This window comes from Sceloporus undulatus, chromosome 8 (assembly GCF_019175285.1).
Source record: "Sceloporus undulatus isolate JIND9_A2432 ecotype Alabama chromosome 8, SceUnd_v1.1, whole genome shotgun sequence".
In the NCBI taxonomy this organism is placed as follows: Eukaryota; Metazoa; Chordata; class Lepidosauria; order Squamata; family Phrynosomatidae; genus Sceloporus; species Sceloporus undulatus.
Window position 1 is genome coordinate 123,313 of NC_056529.1, and position 19,931 is coordinate 143,243.

Here is a 19,931-nt window from a genome sequence, read left to right on the forward strand (position 1 = left end):
TGAAAGCACATGCATACTCTACAAAATCCATAGGGCCCCATAAGTCAGCAGGCGACTTGAAACACAGCATACCTACAAAATCAATAGGGCCGCCATAAGTCAGCAGGCGACTTGAAAGCACATGCATACTCTACAAAATCCATAGGGCCGCCTAAGTCAGCAGGCGACTTGGAAGCACATGCATACTCGCACAAATCCATAGAGCCCGCCATAAGTCAAGCAGGCAGACTTGAAAAGCAATGCATACTCTACAAAATCCATAGGGCCGCCATAAGTCAGCAGCCAACTTGAAAGCACATGCATACTTATACAAAATCCATAGGGCCGCCTTAAGTCAACAGGCGACTGGGAAGCACATGCATACTCACAAAATCCATAGGGCCGCCATAAGTCAGCAGGCGACTTGAAAAAGCTTTACATACCTACAAAATCCATAGGGGCCGCCTTAAGTCAGCAGGCGACTTGAAAAGCACATGCATACTCTACAAAATCACATAGAGCCGCCATAAGTCAACAGGCGACTTGAAAGCAATACATACTCTACAAAATCCATAGGGCGCCATTAAGTCAACAGGCGACTTGGCACATGCATACTCGCAAATGTGCTGTTTGGAATGGGGAGAGGGGGGGTGGCCAGAAAGGGAAGTACATTTCCGTGATCTGTCTAGGAATAATGTCAAAATGTCCTCCATTTTGATCATGCCTAAGAAAGATGCATTTATATTAACATTTCTAAAAAAGCCTGAATTTTTTTGCGTGTCCTCCATTTTTATAAAATGTGTCCTCCATTTGAAAATGTTGTCCTGCATTTGTCCTACATTTGTCCCGGTTTGGAGGTCCTCACTTATGGCAACCCTACTTGAGCACCAGCCACAGTGCCACAGAGTATGCACTGTATTTTGTATTTTTAACATATACTTAACCCTCCATATTCACTAGGGTTAGGGGCACAAGACCCCCGTGAATATGGAAAAACTGCAGATAACAAAAACACCATGTTTTTACCTGAGAGGACACCTCTCTAGGAACCTCTAGGTCCTCCAGGGCAACTCTGTGGTCAACGTCCGACAGACACTGACCATAGAACTGCCCTGGAGGAGCTACAAAGGCCTAGAAGAGTGTTCTCTCTAGGAATCTCTAGGTCCTCCAGGGCAACTCTGTGGTCAACGTCCGACAGACACTGGCCATAGAGTTGTGCCGGAGGAGGTCCAAAGGCCTACAGAAGTACTCTCTAGGAATCTCTAGGTCTTTCAGTGCAACTTTTAGTTAAAGTTGGCCATAGAGTTGTACTGGAGGACCTAGATATTCCTAGAGGGAGAGAACATATTAATCGAATCCGTGAATAATCAAACCTGCAAATATCAAAGCCGCAAATATGGAGGGATGAGTGTGTTCTATTTTAACTCATAGCTGTTTTAACTTTTAAAACTTTTAATTGTTTTTAATTCTTATATTTATACGTTTTGATGTTGTATTGTTTTTAAATTGTATTGTTTCAAATCTGCTGTTCGCCGCCTTGAGTCTCTGTATTGGGTGAAAGGCGGGATATAATGTGCTACTATTAATAATAATAATAATAATAATAATATGCCAGTCAAATAGAAAACCCTATTCCCCATGCTTGCCAACATCACATCCTCCCGACGGTCGGCCTTGTTTGTGGACCTTTGGCGGCAGACACAGTTTTGTTTTCATTGTGTAAGCCCTCTTTTCTCTCTGCTGCCGTGCATATAATAATATGGTTACTTATTCCCATTTCTCTCGGGTATCAAAACTGCGATAAGTAGGAGCAGGATGTGATTCAGCGCACAGATGTTTATTCAAATAACCAAGTGTCACTAGGAAAGAGTTGGGTGGATGGGTTGCAAGTGCCGTGTTTTGATGGTCAGGAGAGAATCTTTTCTCCTCGGCAGGTTAGACAGGTTATAGAATGGCAGCTATAGTGGTATTTTAATGCCTCCCACTTTGATACATGGCTTGGCTTACTTGTGTAAGTCACTTTACATACTAAGGATATACAGACCAGACCCACCCCTGGTATTGGTGCAATCCAACCAGACAACATAGGGCCACATCTGCAGCAAAACCACTATTTAAACTATTAGAGACAGATGGGCCGAAAGGGGCATGGCGATGGCGATACTAGGGTTCCAGACTGCACAGCAACTGCACAGTCCAGAACCCTAGTATGTAATGGCGGCGGCATGATGGCGGCATCCCGTCCACACCATCATGACATAAGGGACGCACAGCGTCCCCACGTCGCTGTGCATTGGTTACGTCACGAGTGTGCCATTGATGCACTCACAACGTAACCCGGGCGCCGCAGGAAGAACCTGGAAGAACCGGGTTCTTTTTACTCTGAAGGGATGTTGCACTATTTGGGGGCTGCGATGCCCCTCCGGAGTTAAATTGGGCGCCTGCAGACCGCTGTTTTTGGGCGGTCTGTATCCTGCCTTAATCTGGTTTAAGAGAATCTGTGGTTTACTCCGGAGTTTCCTCTTAAGCCAGGTTCTTAAACCAGGTTCAAATGGGTTCTCTTAAATCTCTGGTTCTCTTAGTTGTCTTGACAGCTGGGTTGGGAATAACTGCTCAGCCTTGGAAACTTACACTCTCTCAGCCTCAGAGGAGTTTATCAAACGGGAGGAATTTCTCTTAAATTCGAATGAAAAGAAAGTGGGGCCAGAATGCATTCACTTAAAGTCGCTAGTTTCATGCAATTACGTGAATATGCATTGCATTCTAACTGGCTCCCCATTGCCCGAAAATAGCATGCCATTGCCCAAATTTGTGTGTGGCAGTCTATCACGCCAGAATGTAAAACCCCATGATTGCGTTCAGATTGCCATCCGATTATACTTCCAATTCCCCTTGTCTGATAAACTCCAGAGTAAGGCAGAGGCAAGCTCTTCTGAACAAATCTTGCAAAGGAAACCCCATGATAGATTCATTTTAGGTTTGCCATAAGTCAGAAACAACTTGAAGACACACAGCAGCAACAACCACAACAGCCAGCTTGCTCATATCAACATAGTTTAAGTTACTTATGGACAAAAGGAACCATTTTTGCAAAACTTTCATGCTTGGTTATCTGAAGCGGACTTTTGTTCACCCCAGAAAAGCAGCAAGTGCCTACTGCAAATTGCTTCCAAGACAGACTACATTATTTGCAAACTCACTTTCCCTTGTTGGGAAATCCCAAATTTGACCATAAGATTGGGGCTTGGGATAAGATAAGTGAGTTTCTTCTGAGAAAGTAAATCAACATTATCTTTTGTAAAAATCTGGTTGTGAGTCATACTTTGTCAGTTCCAAACCGGAGACTTTCTTTGCTAGAGTGTTTTATTTTGACTTTTTAAAATAAAAACCGCAGTGTTTGAAACATCTGAGTTGTGCTCTTAGGAATAACCAGGCGCCTCTTGGCTGCTACTTAGCGCATATTCTCGATCCTGGAGGCTAGAAAATAAATATACTGTATATTCAAAGTTTTCCCTGCCATCCGATGTAAAATCTCTATGGAATTGAAACCGTTGCCCCTGAGAATGAATTCCCTTTGCCTCAGGGCTAACACCTGGCGAATTAAATAGTCTGCGCACCTTTTCTTTAAGAGAGGAGGGCTATGTTTATAGTGCTAAATCCACCTCAAAAAGTGTTATTCCATAAAGAGACTGAAAACCATTCAGCCTCAGAGCCTGAATGGCTATAATGGCCTTTGTGATAAATCCCACAAATATTGGCATTAAAGGCGCCATCCGAAGGTGTAGTTTACCATATCTTCCAACATTTCAGAGGCAAAGACTCAGAGAGTGTGGCTAAGCAATGTCAGAGTATTTTCAAGATGGCAGAAGAACAGGAAAGTTAGGAGAGGCTGAAATTGTCGCCAAGACAGTATTTGTTTCTGTATCCAGTAAAGCCCTTTCCTTAAGCATTTCACCAACCAAAAGAAAAGGCTTCTGACAAGTTTGTGATGGATCCAGAAAGAGGCAGTTAATCCCTAAATATATATATACTTATTAGACCGACTGACAAACAGAACTTAATAAATGAATTGGCAAAACCAATAGAAATGCCTGCCTTCTTCTTTCGGTGAGATTAAAAACTGATAAAGCTTTTATTTTGAGGAACAGGAAGGAGACAGAGGCTGAAACATTTTTGTAATTCATTGATTAGATTCATTGATTAAATTCTATTAATTTATTAATTCTCTCGCTCTCTCCCTTTCTCTCTGGTTCTGATTAATTATGTTTTTAGAGATGTACTGTACTTGTTTTACTTAAAGGCAATGGCATGATACTCGTAAAACCAGTTTTATAGATACCTTATAAACACAAATATTGACTTATAGGGTGGTGGTGGTAGGAATGGGTTTTGGGAAATTGTTAGCTGTAAAAAGAGAGTCAGACAAAGGTGATGAAACCTGGAAGATAGGAGCTGTGTGAACAGTAACACATCATTTTAAGAAGCGGCATCACAATCTTCCCCAAAGGCCAAATACAGAGTGTTATCCAAAACAGATAAAGTCAAAAATCCTAACCATCTGTGATATATAAAAAATCTCAGGAATGTTTAGCTGGCAGCAGAAGCCTTTAAAGAAATAAACCAGAATGCAAATCGTGTTTGGAGAAATAAGGACACAGGCGTGGATGCCTGTGTTTTGAAACACAAACCAAATGGATTTTCATCTCTGTTCTGCTGTGACTGAATCTGTAATCCAGCCTGAAAAAGGAGTTGTAATATAATGGCAATTTGAAGCATACCATTTTCATCTTGAACAAGAGAAAGAGAGGCCAAAAGCATTGGGTTTGCGGAGGGCTTCCCTCTCAAACAGGTTCGAAGCCTCTGCTTTGCAAAAGAACAGAGTCCTTTGGGGCCCAGAAAACTCCAATTATTATTCAACCCGTTGAATCATTTCCTGTTTTCTGTCTTTTTTTGAAGAATTCTCTAAGGCCGAGCCTGGAAATGTTTGCAGATACTCCTGAACTTACAGGGCTCAGAGGCCCTGGGAAATAGCCTGGGTTTGTAAAGAGGAGGCAGCTGTGCGTCTGTGTGTTGTGCACTGATATGAGTTGCTAAAGACAACACAGTCCATGAAAGAAGAGCCACAAAGGTGTCCGTGCTTTTCCAGTTGTTGAGATTCTGGGCTACAAACTTGCATAGCATTGTTCATGTTTTTCTCATCTAGAGGGGTCAGGAAATGACCAGCAAAGTGGGGGATGGAGAACTCTTCCGACAGAACAGAAACGCTCAATGGACTTCCTATAAAAGTTATTATTTTTGCCGTTTATTTATGGCGATAACAGGTGTATTTTCTAAAACCTGCACAAGGATATTGACAGGTGGGCACAGGCCAATGCAACCTTAGGCTGCATCAATAGGAGTGCAGTGTCTAGAATGATCGAGGAAAGTACAGTAATAGCACCACTTTATTCTATTTTGGTCAGTCTTCACCTGGAACACTGTGTCCAGCTTTGGACACCATACTTCGAGAGAAATATTGACAAGCTGGGCCATGTCCAGAAGAGAACCACCAAAATGGTGGAAGGTCTGAGGAGAGACTTAGGGAACTGGGTAGGTTTAGATTTGAGAAGAGATGGTTTAGAAGTTATATGATAGCTTTTTTAAAGTATTTGAAGTGGTATCATATTGAGGATGGAAGAAGCTTGTTTTCTGCTGCTCCAGGGATTAGGACACGGAGTGATGGATGCAAGCTCCAGGAAAAGAGATTCCACCTAAACATTAGGAAGAACTTCCAGATGGCAAGGACTGTTCAACAGTGGAAGATGCTCTTTTTGGAGGATTGCGGAGTCTACTTCTTTGGGTGTTTTTTAAGCAGAGGCTGGATGGCTATCTGTCAGGAGTGTATGGAAGAAGAGGGTTGGATTGGGAGGCCCTTGGGGTCACTTCCGGCTCTTCGATTCTATGTCTAGAGAAGGGCAACACAAACGGTCAATGGTCTGGAAGCCACCAAGCCTTATGAGGACTAGCTTAAGGAGCTTGCAGAAGAGACGATTGGGAGATGATATGACAGAGTCATCTTAAAACAGGTGAAGAGATGTTGTGTAGAGGATTCCAACTGCAAGAAAAGAGAGATTCCAGCTAAACATTAGGAAGAACTTCTCCACTGTTTCACCATGGAGGAGACTGCCTTGGAGTATGATGGAGTCTCCTTCGTTGGAGGTCTTTAAACAGAGGTTGGATCATGACCATCTCTTGAGTGTGCTTTATCTGGGGATTCCTGCATGGCAGGGGTTGGGGTAGATGGGGCACCCATTCACCCTCCTATTCACCATCACTGGCTCTACCTAACTCTGGGAAAACTTGGACCCTGCCAGCTGGGCTTTGAATCCAAGGCCTTAGAGGATGCGTCTGTTTGCAAAAGGGCAGCCCTTGCTGGATTTTTCCTGGATTTTTCTTTTACGCAGCTGCATCTCTTTTCTTGCCCGGTAAATCTCTGTAAATATTTAGCTCATGCTTTGCAGCTGCTGTCTGCAGCCGTATGGAAAAAGTCCCTGTTCAGGAATCTGGTAAAACCTCCATTGGTCCCCCTGTTCTGACTTCATGAGGAGGCCATGGAAGGCATGGCCAGCTTCGGCGGGAGGATTTCACTACCGGTTCTTCCAGATTTAAGACAAAGAGTGGGAGCCCTTGAGACTTCTGGCTTTTTAGGTGGTGGCATCATGGAAAAATACATCAAAAAGAGGCAGGTGGATGGACCGGTGCATCAAAGGAAAGCTGCAAAGAAGCTGGGTGTCATTCAGTTGACATTCCTGCAGTGCATGCATTATTTTATTTTATTTTATTTATATCCTGCCTTTCTCCTTTCACAAGACCCAAGGAGGCTCACACCAAATTGAAAACAAAGTACATTGGTATCTGCTGGGGTTTGGTACCAGGACCCCTCATGGATACCAAAATACTGTATGTGGATGCTCAAGTCCCATTAAATGCAATGGGATGTTGTTGTTGTTGTTGTTATTATTATTATCACAATTATCACAACAACAACAACAACAATAATAATTACAGTGGGCCTTGGTATCTGCTGAGATTTGGTACCCAGAACCCCCCCTCCCAATAGATACCAAAATCCATGGATGCTCATGTCCTATTAAATACTGTACAATGGGTTATTATTATCATTATCATTATTATTACTGTAGTAATGCAATAATACTCCAGTTACATATTCCAGATGTACAAGGGAGAGGAAAAGAGGCAGTTGGGTTTCGACAGACCCTTGGCCTGAAAAGAGAGACCTTTTATATGCATTGCTTGTGAACTGCTGGATCTTGCCACCTTGTTGGACCACTTGCAAAAAAGGACATTTTTTTGGCCTTTGCTTTCATCTTGGAAAACCCTCTGCCCTTCGCTCTTGAATAGGACTCATCTGACTTCATGCCTTGCATATTTTTCATTCATGGCGAGCATTTACGCAAGAAAAGCCACATGCTGGAAGAGGGGAGTGAAATTTGAACTTAGTCCAGATTTTATTTAAAAGAATAACAGCATGATATCCTGCCTCACTCTGCAAAACAAACAGTACACAGAATCCACTGTAGATTAGATTATGTTAGCAAGAAGTTAGATTTCTTTTCCCCCTTTGCCCTTTTTGCCTGCCCTGAAAAATAATGTTGAATGCAGCTTACAGCTGGTAAGAAAAGACTCACAAATATTTATTCGTAATATCTACATCGTAAAGCCCCGGTTTTCCTCTAGACCGGCCATCACACAATACAGAAAGGCTTCCAGCAGCTGTCTGGGTCCAAAGCAACTGCAGGCAGCTGTGCTTCAGGTCAACCTCTTCATTTTTATCATCAGAAGCCCCTTTTCCTTCTACTCAGGAAAATAAAAACTCACAGGTTGCATCTGCACTGCAGATTTAATGCAGTTTGTCACCACTTTAATTGACATACTCCATGCTGTGCAATTCTGGGATTTGTACTTTGGTGAGAGAGTTGGCTTTCTGTGTCAGAGAGCTCAGGTGCAATGAAAACCTACAAATCCCACGGTTCCATAGCATTCAGCCATGGCAGTTAAAGCAGTGTAACTGCAGATGCATACAAGAAACAATTCTGGAACAAACCAGCATGGGAGAACAGTTGGCCCTCCCTATCTATGGATTCGTTATCCATGGATTCAAGCATCCACTGCTTGAAAATATAATATAATATAATATAATAATATAATTTCCTTTTGTCATTTTATATAAGTAACCTGGGGGGGGGGTCCTTGCTTTGTCCAATCTGGGTCCAAAAGTGACATCTCTCGCATCACGCTTGTTCTTTCCCCATGCTTGCATCCAGCGCAAACAGCGAACGAAGGCGGTGGGGATGCATCTGGCACATCTCTCCCAAATGAAATTATCGCCTGGACATCATCACTCAGCTCCCAGTTCAGGGAAGGATGGCTGCGGCTGCTCTTACCTGCCAAGAAATCCTTGGCAGCGTTGCACATCCAGACATATTTTTTCTTTTGCCTGTGTCAGTCTGGAAAGGCTTCCCAAATGCGATTAAGAGACATCAGGGCCAGGGGACGGGGAGAGAAGCCATTTGCAAATGTTCACTGGGCTGTTCTTTTGGCCGGGGAAACTTGGCAGGGCAACGGCAGGCAAAGGCATCCTGGTAACTGAGCCGTGCTTTTCCTGGGGGTGGCTTCACACAGCCATCTTCTGCCTGTCTTTTCCATCCCAATTGTGAATAGGTTTTCTGAACTGCCCTCAGTTTGTAACTATAGTAATTTTGCATACTCTGGGGATTGTTAGTACTGGTGGGAGGAAACCCCTTCAATGGAAACTGAACTCCTGCCATCTTTTTACTAAGCCGCTTGACTGTTTAAATATTTGTTTAAATATTTGAAAGGCTGTCATATTGAGGAGGGAGCAAGCTTGTTTTCTGCTGCTCCAGAGAACAGGACCCGGAATAATGGATGCAAGTTCCAGGAAAAGAGATTCCAGCTCAACATTAGGAAGAACTTCCTGACAGTAAGGGCTGTTCAACAGTGGAACACACTCCTTCCTCGGAGATTTTGGTGGAGTCTCCTTCTTTGGAGGTCTTTAAGCAGAGGCTAGATGGCCATCTATTGGGGATGCTTTGATTGGATTTCCTGCATGGCAGAATGGGGTTGGACTGGATCAGGGCCCATGTGGTCTCTTCCAACTCTAGGATTCTATGATTCTATGACTGGTTGATCGGTTGGCTCACTAGTTGGTTGATTGTTTAAGTGGTTCCTTGTTTAGTTACTTGGCTGCTCATTTGGTTAATGGGTTGGCTTATTGGTTAGCTGCTGAGGTGGTTGGTTGACTATTTCCTTACATGGGTAGTTGGCTGAACAGCTTAGTTTGTTGGTCAGTTAGATGGCTGCTTCCTTGGGTAGATGTGTTGCATAGTTGGTTAGGTGGTTGTGTGGTTGGTTAACTGTTTGGTTAGTTAGTTGGCTTGTTGGCTCTTTGGTTTGTTGGTTGCTTGATCAGTGAACTGTTTTTGCTACTTGTGTGTTGGGTTAAATTGTTGTTTGATTAATAGGTTAATTGGCCAATCAGTTGACAGGTTGGTTGGTTGGTCGGTTGGCTGTCTGCCTGCTTATTTAACTGATTGGTTGGTTAGTTGCTTGCTTTATTAACTGGTTGGTTGGTTAGTTGCTTGCTCTATTAACTGATTGGTTGGTTAGTTGGTTGCTTATCTGGGTAGTCAGTGGGTTGGCTGTGTGGTTGGTTAAGTTGTGCCTGGTCAATTAGTTGGCAGGTTGATAAAAAGTTGGGTGGCTAACAAACTAGTTGGTTGGTTAACCTGTTAGTTAGTTTGTTTGCTAGTTGGTTGATTCATTGGTTACACTTGCTCTCTCTTTTGCTCTTTCTATTATTCTACCCTGATGACAGTCTTTGTATCCCAAGGGCCAGAGCTTCACCCACTTAAAAGTGAGGAGACATTTTAGGAACCACTAGGATCCTAGGCTCCCATTTCCCATACAGGTTTCTACAACCATGTAACTGGTTTCCACCTGTCCTGCATCCACCGTTTCTCACTTTCCTATGGAAAGAGAAACATGAAGTACAAAAGTGCATTTTGTGATGAATGTCCAGTAGTGGTTTCTTCTATTTACAGTATTTTTAAAGGACGTGCTAAGGCCTTTTCAGAGGCCTTTTTGAGCAGAGCTTTTCAATATTATGCCATCATTCTCATCAATCTCAAAATTGTTGTGTGTTTTAAGGTGATGACAAAGTAAGAAGTTATGTTAAAAGGCCACGCAGTGACTCAAAAAATGAGTCAGCAAAAGCCTAAACCAAAGCAAAACAAGGTTTGTTTTCGAATGTTTTCCAACGTTGCCAGTAATGAATTCCTTTCAGAAGTCCACTTGGTAAGGAGTTCCCTATCAAATGCCTTTATAAAAACAATTAACTTTTCTTGCTCCAATGCATGGAGACATAGGTATCTGTTACAAAGGAAGGGATTTGACTCACTTTTTCCAGATACTGCAAGCCTTTCTCTCTCTCCCCCCCCTCCTGCTTTTCGCCTCTTTAAACCTTCACTTCTGGCTGTTTTGAATTAAGCCCAAGACCAACAGTGCAAAAACCAGGCCTTGCAATTAAAGCCTTTCCTCTCCCTCCGCATTTTGGCAAAGCGGGACCGAGTTCACGTGATCCTGAAATTTTTTTTAACTCCGACGCCAAGAAGTGTTCTCAGCTTTTCAGATGGCCAGAGCTGTTCATGTGCCAGATCGAACCCGGCTGCTTTGGAAAATTCAGCTTAAAAATTAAAATTAAAAAAGGAAACCCGTGGAGCCAAAACTCTTCAGTCCGTTCACACAAAGAGGAAGGAGCAGGTTTCTGAGTTTGGATGCAAAGCAGTTTCATACCTTCCAACATCTCACATGTAAAACCAACATATCTGTGGCTTAGCAACATCAGTCTGGTCAAAAGGAAGAACAGACAAACCCAGAGAGGCTGCAGCAATTTGCCTTTGCCTGAACTGACTGGAAAGAGCAAGGTTTTGTTCCTTCCTTTCCGCTCTTCTTTTCCTTGCTGACTTCATTGCATGCAAACTGCTTTTCTACTCTGAACTCAGTTTGCAGCAATTTAAGCAAGCTGATGATAAAGGGGGAAGGTTGGAGGAGAGAAAGAAACCAGGACATTTTAATATCAGCTGGAAAAATGGGAAGACAGAGGATTAATGAGGATTGTCCCTGGCAAAACGGCCATCCTCCAATGCAAAATATCTGGGGAGAATCTCCAAGGGGATGCGATTCTTCCACCAAAACAAAGAGTGACCCTTCGTTGCAAATTGTTTGGGCAAGCACTCTGCACAGAATATAGGGTTGAGGAAACTGGAAGTGGAGAATCATAAAATCATAGAGTTGGAAGAGACCCCAAGGGCCATCCAGGCCAACCCCATTCTGCCATGCAGGAAATCTAAATCAAAGCCTCCCCACTGACAGATGGCCATCCAGCCTCTGTTTAAAGACCTCCAAGGAGGGAGACTCCACTACAATCTCCGAAGAAGGAGTGTGTTCCACTGTCAAACAGCCCTTACTCTCAGGAAGTTCCTCCTAATGTTGAGCTGGAATCTCTTTTCCTAGAGCTTGCATCCATTGCTCCGGATTCTAGTCTCTGGAGCAGCAGAAAACAAGCTTGCTCCCTCCTCAATATGACATCCCTTCAGATATATAAACAGGGCTATCATATCCCCCCTTAACCTTCTCTTCTCCAGGCTAAACATCCCCAGCTCCCTAAGTCTTTCCTCATAGGACATGATTTCCAGACCCTTCACCATTTTAGTCACCCTCCTTTGGACATAATTCCAGTTTCTCAACATCCTTTTTAAATTGTGGTGCCCAGAACTGGACACAATGTTCCAGGTGGGGCCTGACCAAAGCAGAATACAGTGGAGAGTCCAAATACTGGAAGTGAAGATTATGTAGTTCTGTTTTTGCCAGGAAAGGCTGGTACATCTTGAAGGGGGTCCAGGAACGGTGATGGAAAAATGGGCCACGAAGCTCCTAGAGTTGGCCACCTTCTCTTATCAGGGATAGTGGACTTTGCTACCCTGCCATCTTTCCAGAGACATGATTTTAATCCCTGCAGTGGCACATTTGAAATGCTTGGCTGTGATTGTTTTTAATTAACATTGTAAGATACCCTGGATTTTGCCCTGGGAAAAAGACAAAATATTACATGGATAAGTAAGTAAATAAATAGAAAGACTGGGAAACCCCCCTTTCCCACCTCAAAGCTCAAGCCAACTCTCCCTCACAGATATTAGCTATATTTTGGTGGTAGCTGTGGTTATGGCATAAGAATACCACAACCTTTTGACACCGGAAAAGAGTGAATATCAGAAAACTTCTAGGGATGCTGAGTAACTCTTACAAATTGCCCGCCTCTCTTCTTGCGTTTTGTCCAATCACAGTTTGGCCTTCTTTCTGTTTTCTTTTCTTTGCAATTGAAATATGAGTTTGCAAGACCTGAGCAGAGCTGTTGATGACCAGGGGTTTCCCTGGAGGTCTCCTTTGTAGGGTTGCCATAAGTCGAAACCAACTTGACAGCCAATGACAACAACAAGGACTAGCTTCTTCAAATATTTGTATTTGCAAACTGGAGGGCAGACTAGCTTCCTGGAGTGGACATGTGTTTATTGCACCATAAACAAATGTGTTGTGTTTATCCAACAGTAGCGTAGCTTTGCATCATTTATTCTGCCTCCCGCTTTCAGGTTGAAAACATTTGGGATTTTTCATCTGGGAAGAGGAGATGATGCTAGGCTTGGGAGGGAAGCCAAAGGTCATGGAGTCATTTTCTTGTAGCTTCGCTGTTGCATAAATGCACACCGGAGGGTTATGTTACGCTTCCGTACACCTTTACTGGATAGCAATGTAACACAACAAAAGGCATATTGGTAGCCAACACACTTGGCTGTCATTGTGTAGGGCAACAGCAGGGCACAGTGCGGCTTGCCTAGGATCATGTTGGCTATTTTAGCTGCTGCATCACACATATATCTTTGTGGATATTAGTTTTCACTGTTATACGCAATGGTCCCACATGTGGGACTTTGCTCCTGCTACCTTCAGCTGGGTGCAACCATTGCTCATTGCCCTCCAAATGCACCCCACCTGCCTGTGTCATTTAACAGAATACTAGAAAATACTATAGGTTTAAATCTATTCATCCCAATGAGTTTAAACACACCCAAGTCGACGAGAACTTGGGCGAGTCAACATATATGCAAGTTCCATTGATTCCGTGTGTCTATTTTAAATGGGATTAACAGTCATTTGCTTGGGATAGATAGTGTCCCATGTTTTTAGGTTACTGTGAGGTTGTTTTATGTGGAGTATTTGACTCAAGTGTTGCTTGTTCTAAATCGGCTAAATGCACACAGCTAATTTTAGCATTTTGTCGTTTTGCAAGAGTATTATATTTATTCTCTTGGAATGAGATTGGACAATTGGTTTTTAAGGGATGCATTTCCTCTAATTGAGGCTATTTATACCTTAGCCCCCACTTGGCCTTGGAAATGGTTGTCCTCTGTTCAGGGCTGTTTCCCGGTTGCGTTTCTCCTTATTGTTACACCTACCTTTTATTTAAAAGCAGGGGAGAGAAAGGCTGAAACACAATACGCATATCAGTGTATGTATGTGCCTACAAGTCCCCTGTTGCCTAACTTTCATAGGGTTTCATAGAGAAGACTCAGTGGTTTTGCCAAGTCCTTCCTCTGAAATAGAGCACATAGCACCTGGTATTCATTGGCGATCTCTCATCCAAGTACTAACCAGGCCTGATCCTGCTTAGCTCCCAAGATCAATGTGTGCATATGTGCCTTCAAGCCCCCCATTGACTTACAGTGACCCCGAATTTCCTAGGATTTTCATAGGCAAGGAATCCTCAAGGCTTGTTTTGCTAGTTCCTTCCTCTGAAAAAGAGCTTGGTCCTTCCTAATGGTCCCCCATCCAAGTCCTAACCAGGCCTGAACCTGCTTAGATTCCACAATCAGACGAGATTTGGTGCCTTTAGCATATTTAGGCCTTTCCACAATATCAATACCTCTTCTTCATGTATTCATTTTATTTTTTAAAATCCAGGACTTGAATGGACAAGCCAAGGAGCTCCTGTGCCCACGGCTCTGCCACCTGAAAAAGGGTCCCAATGGCTACGGGTTCAACCTCCACAGCGAGAAGTCCAGGCCTGGGCAGTTCATCCGGTCGGTGGATCCAGATTCACCGGCGTCCAAAGCAGGACTCCGGCCGCAGGACAAACTGGTGGAGGTAAGTTGGGAATGACTCGATGGCACGCAACAAGAACCTTGGACAAGTCCTTTAAAGTGTGGATGAAAAACCTGGAGCAAATGCAAGGTCTCTGCAGCCACGGAAGATGCAAATTGGTGTTGGAAAGAAGCTGAGATAAAGTTCATGAAAGCTGCATTTCTTAAAAGAGACTTGTTACCACCAGCTGATAACAAGTCAAGAGAATAAGTAATGGGAAATTCCTGTCAGCCAAACAATGGCCAAACAAAAGAGGTGGCAGCTGTTACCTTTTGCTGCCCTTCCTGGGACAAATGCCTTTTGGGCAGTGATGCCATCCTGGGATTTGCTTTCTCCTGGCAGCTGAATCTTTAATGCTGGCCATGCAAGAGGCCTGTGGATCTGAGAGACAGACAGAAATGCTGAGATGGGATGCAGGCGTTGGGGATGGCCAGGCGGCAAGGACCCAAGACAGATTTCTCTCTCGCCTCTTAATATGTCACCGATAGGCCTTTTTATTATTAATTTAGCAAGCCTTGGCACCTTTCCTGGAGCACATCGCAAAGAAAGGGAAAGGCGGCTTGGTTGGTGGAAATCAGAAACCCGACTCCGCAGCCTTGCATAAATGTTTGATGCGCAACAGCTCTTCCCCATTATGGCGGAAAAGGGGGCTGTTGTTGTTTGAGTCCATTTGGGGAGGAAGGCTTCCACAACCCAATCTGCCTGGTTGGCTTTTTTCACCCTTTTCGTCCCTCTCTCCACAGGCTGACCCCTCTGGCTTTGGCTTTCCCTCTGGAGGTGTGTGGCGAGAGGAACCTGTGCAAAGAGGTGTGCAGGACATATTGCGCCAGGCTTTGAAGAGCTCTCCTCTGGGCCTCTGGTGCCTTGGCTCCTGCCTGGCTTTCCTCTTGAAGCCATTAGGAGCCAGTCTCTGGCCTCTCTGTCTGTTGCTAGGAAATGGAAGCCATCCAAAGAGCGCAAGCGTTCATGTTTCTGAACCCCTGACCTCCGCTTTTGCTTTGAGGACCTCCAGTCCTTCTTATCTAGCTGTCTCTTTATCTGTTTAGCTAGCTATCTAAGGATTCTGCCTGACTGCCTGATTAGCCATCCATCCATCCATCCATCCATCTCCTGCCTGTCTGCCTATCTATCTATTGCCTGCTTATCCATCCATCTATCTATCTATAGTCTGCCTGCTCTCTCTCCCTCTTTGCTTCTCTCTCTCTCTCTCTCTTGCTTGCTTGCCTGCCTATCTATCTATTGCGTATCTAGCTATTTATTGCCTGCCCGCCCGCCCGCCTGCCCCTCTGTCCATGCATCTATCTCCTGCCTGCCATCCAGACTGCTCACACCAGAACCAGGGTTTGGACCTTGCATTGTCTGAACAGGAGGATGCCAGAACCAGAAGATGGGACAAGACGGGTCTTTTGGTCTCCCAGAGTCATTGTTCCAACACTCAATCCGCTCCACCCGCCTGGCTTTCAATTCTTATTTGCCTGCAAGTTGACAAGGCCTTATGGGGACCCTCTTTTCTGGTTCTTTTGGCAAGCTTTATTCAGACCAAGCTTGCCATCATTGTTTGCCGTGGCTGAGAGGGGATTTGAACCTAGTTCTCCCAGCAATCCTAGACCAGCACTCAAACCACTGCGCCATGATGGCTCCCCAACATCTGCCCAAACATTCTCCATGGAAACTTCCTGGAGCAGGGCTCCTTTTTTTCCTCCCGCCAGGCCAGTTAACTGCAGTCAATGTGCCTAGGCCCACATGTGAGTGTGAAGGTTTTTTTAGACCCTCGGTGGCTCATAGTTTCCTCCAGAGTCTCCACAGTTCTTTTTTTGGAAAGAAAGAAAGAGAGAAGGCTCCGAATGCAGCCGCCTGACATTATGAACCGATGAATGGCTTCCTATTGTCAGGTGATAATTGGTGCCTGGACTGGGAACGAAGCGGACCTCTTCTCTTCATTATCCTGGCTGACAAAAGGAGGAGGATGGTTTGCCAAAGCTGGCTCCATCGAGTGAATTCTCCCTTTGTCTTCCTTTAAAATAGCCTGATCACAGCAGAGTCATTCCCTGGCGTCTGTTGGTTCCTTTGTTTGGAAGGACCAACCGTTTTTTAGCAATATCTGTCGTATCTACTCGACTATAAGTCAACCTGATGTATAAGTCGAGGGCAAGTTTGGGGTCCAAAATTATGGATTTTGATACGACCCGGGGATAAGTCGAGGGTAAAACTCAGGGACATGTAACAAAGGATCTAAACGATGAAGCAAAGGAAAACAATGCCAAAGAGCTTACCAAATTCCAGCAGGCATGACTTTGTGCTCATTTTAAAGGCTGCATGGATGAGAGAATAGAGGGAGGTCAGTGCTTCCAGGACAAATTGCAGTCTTGCCTTTCACCAGGGGATGGTTCCCCTTTTAAAAAATGAGAGTAAAAGTATAGTATCTGCATTGACCCATGGAAAAGTCGACAAAGGTTTTTGGGGTCAATTTTTTTACCTAAATTTGTAGACTTATACATTTACAGTATATATCTCTCTATATATATCTACACACCCACAAACACACACACACACAGAGCCAGAGATATGGACTGAGAGATAGAGATTGCTTTTTGCTGCTATTATTATTTTTTGGAGGGTGCAGTTATAACGGTGCAATGTTGACCCATCCCAGGACTTCGTATGCTCTTCCACTTGTGTTCACCATCCTTGTGTCCTTTTCTGTTTGTTCCCTTCTGCAGGTCAATGGGATCAATGTAGAAGGCATGAAGCACTCCGAGGTTGTGTCGCACATCAAGTCCAAGGAAAATGAAGCCCGGCTCTTAGTAGTGGACCCCGAAACGGACGAACACTTCAAGAAACTGGGCATCATCCCGACGGAGGAGCACACCAAGGGTGAGGAGGCATTCCTCTGACAAATTCACCTCATTTGCAGGAAAGGGATTGTGTGGATTTTCCTTGGAAGATGCGCAGTGGCTTCCCTCACGACCCCCCAGATAGGCTGGGCTGTAACTCCCATCATCCCTAAACATAAAGAATATGAAATGGGGTACATATGGCTCCATCTGCACTGCAAAATTAATGCAGCTTGACATTGCTTTAACTGCCATGGCTCATTGCTGTGGAATCCTGGGATTTGTAGTTTGTTGTGGCACCAGAGCTCTCAGGCAGAGCAAGCTAAATATCACACAAACTACAAATCCCAGCCCTGATGCACCAGTCTCTGCTGCCTGCCATTGCGTAACGGACACCTGTGAGTTGCAATGTTACGACACTGCAGATATAGATAACAAGGACAGATATTGCAAAATTACTCAGTTCATTTTTATGCACACATAAAGCCATTTATGAAGATGTACCCTATACATTTGCCTCTAAGTCGACTTCATGTGTAAAGGGAGGTTAGATATTGGGGCCAAAATTATGGATGTTGATATAAGTCGAGGGCAAAAATTAGGGACATGTATGAAAGGATGTAAAGAATGAAGGAAAGGAAAACGATGCCAGAGCAAAGGAAAGCAAAGGCTGCTATTTTCCCACCTGGACATTAAAAGTTTTTGATAAAAGTTTATAAACAAAATAAAAGAGAGTTTGATAAAAGGTGGGATCCAGTACTTACACTGACCGGTGGATAAGTTGGCCCAGGTTTTTTGGGTTGATTTTTTTGACTAAAATTTCTTACTTATACATGAGTATCTACAATAAGTCCCAAGAGAGCCAGCATGATGTAGCGGTTTGAGGTCTGGAGACCAGGGTTCGAATTCCTGCCTGACTATGGAAACCCACTGGGTGACTTTGGACAAGTCACATCCTCTCATCCTCAAAGGAAGGCAAAGGCAAACCCCTTCTGGACAAATCTTGCCAAGAAAACCCCTTGACAGGGTTGCCTTGGGGGTCACCATAAACCATAAACGACTTGAAGGCACACAACAACAACCCAACTAAGTCCCAAGCATTACTACTACTACAGGCTGCTGCTCCTCTGTGGAGGGATCACGGCGTTCCACCAGGCATTTATTGATTCTTCCTCCTTGCAACTCCTTCTTCCTGGCTGGCTTGAATGGAGAGCTCTGTGTTTTCAACCCAGCTGTTTCTTATCTGAATTTGTGTCTTGCTTCCAGCCCTTGGTTGTCTCTTCTTGGACTTGCAAGGAACAGCGGAAGAATGGCTGGGAACAATTCAGGGATCCGTGGCATGAAAAAGTCAGTGGGAAACTGTCTGATGTTGAGGACAGGCGCAAATATGAGATCGGGGCCTGAGATATTTCCTTCCTGGCATTGCAGAGAATGGGTGCCCTGTTCTCCTCCTCTCGAGGAGTAGCTGGCGTGACAAATGTGAGCGTTAAATGTCATCCTTGGGAATGGCTTTCCAAATACAGTTGGCAGCCTTAGAAGATGCTCTCTGGCTGCTTCTTTTTGTTCATTTCAGAGGAAGACAAGTTGTCTGCTGAGTTAAAGAGGAACGCAACACACACAATACACAACACACAGTCTTAACAACATTGCTGAAAAGTCTTGGCTTTCAGGTCAACATGTTCTCAGTCAAGTTGGGAGAGGACAGCATGGTGACTAGCATAAAGAGCACAATTCCTGATTTCACTTGGCAACTCTAGATTGGGAGAAAGGCGGGATATAAGAAAATAAAATATAACAATAATAACCCTATCCTCTCCATTTACAACCACAGAACCAAACGGAAGCTTTTCCCCGCAAGCCTTTTGATTTTGCATTGTCAGGGTTCCTTTCCAATGTCTTCTCCTAAGTGTTGCATCTGCTTTGTTTTTCAGGTGGCGTTGCCCAGCCAGTGACCAATGGGTCTGCACAAACACAGGTAAGTGGTCAGTGCATTCATGGTCACTCCTTTGGGATGCATGGATGTTTGTACCAATATGATGCCTAGAGGCATGTATTTTAAGGTGTACATTCAGAATAAGCAAGAGAAATCCTGCTTCGTCCAACCCTTTTGTGTGCATGTATGAGTGCAAGGATTTGCCCGACACTTTTGGATGTATTTCCATCGGCTTCAGGGCTTTTAAATGAGATCATTTGCCTGAACACCAGGGGTGGGTAAGTATGACCCCGAGTCTGTTTTTTTGGTCCCCAAGCCAACCAGTATTATAGTTCAAGGACTAAAGGCCTAATTCATGGATAGAATGAATGAATGAATGAATGAATGAAGGAAGGAAGGAAGGAAGGTAATTGGTTCTCCTTTAAACCTAATGCTGCTGCCACACAGTACAATTAATGGAGTTTGATACTACTTTGGGAGCCCTGGTGGCGCAGTGGTTAAATGCCTGTACTGCAGCCATTCACTCGAAACCACAAGGTTGCGAGTTCAAGACCAGCAAAAGGGCCCAAGCTCGACTCAGGCTTGCATCCTTCCGAGGTCGCTAAAATGCGTACCCAGACTGTTGGGGGCAAATTAGCTTACTTGCTAATTAGCTTACTTGCTGTTCACCGCTATGCTCTTTGGAATAGCGGTATATAAATAAAACAAATTATTATAATTATTAATTACTTTTAACTGCCATGGCTCCATCCTATGCAATCCTGGGATTTGTAGTTTGTGGTGGCACCAGAGCCCTTTGACAGAGAAGGCTGAATATCTCACATCAAATGACAAATGGCAAAACTACAAATCCCAGCATCCCAAAGGATGCAACCCTGGCAATTAAAGCAGTGTCAGACCGCATTAATCCT

At 44.1% G+C, this 19,931-nt stretch overlaps 1 protein-coding gene across 3 annotated transcripts in view; it reads left to right on the top strand.

Moving 5' to 3' along the window:
- Positions 1 to 19,931, top strand: part of SLC9A3R2 (SLC9A3 regulator 2) — a 62,432-nt gene that overhangs the window by 34,497 nt on the left and 8,004 nt on the right. For all 3 annotated transcript variants that reach the window (XM_042437354.1, XM_042437352.1, XM_042437353.1), the window contains 3 exons: positions 14,074 to 14,256; positions 16,974 to 17,127; positions 19,019 to 19,062. In XM_042437354.1, coding sequence (XP_042293288.1) covers positions 14,074 to 14,256; positions 16,974 to 17,127; positions 19,019 to 19,062 — 381 coding nt within the window. The remainder of the gene's footprint in view (positions 1 to 14,073; positions 14,257 to 16,973; positions 17,128 to 19,018; positions 19,063 to 19,931) is intronic.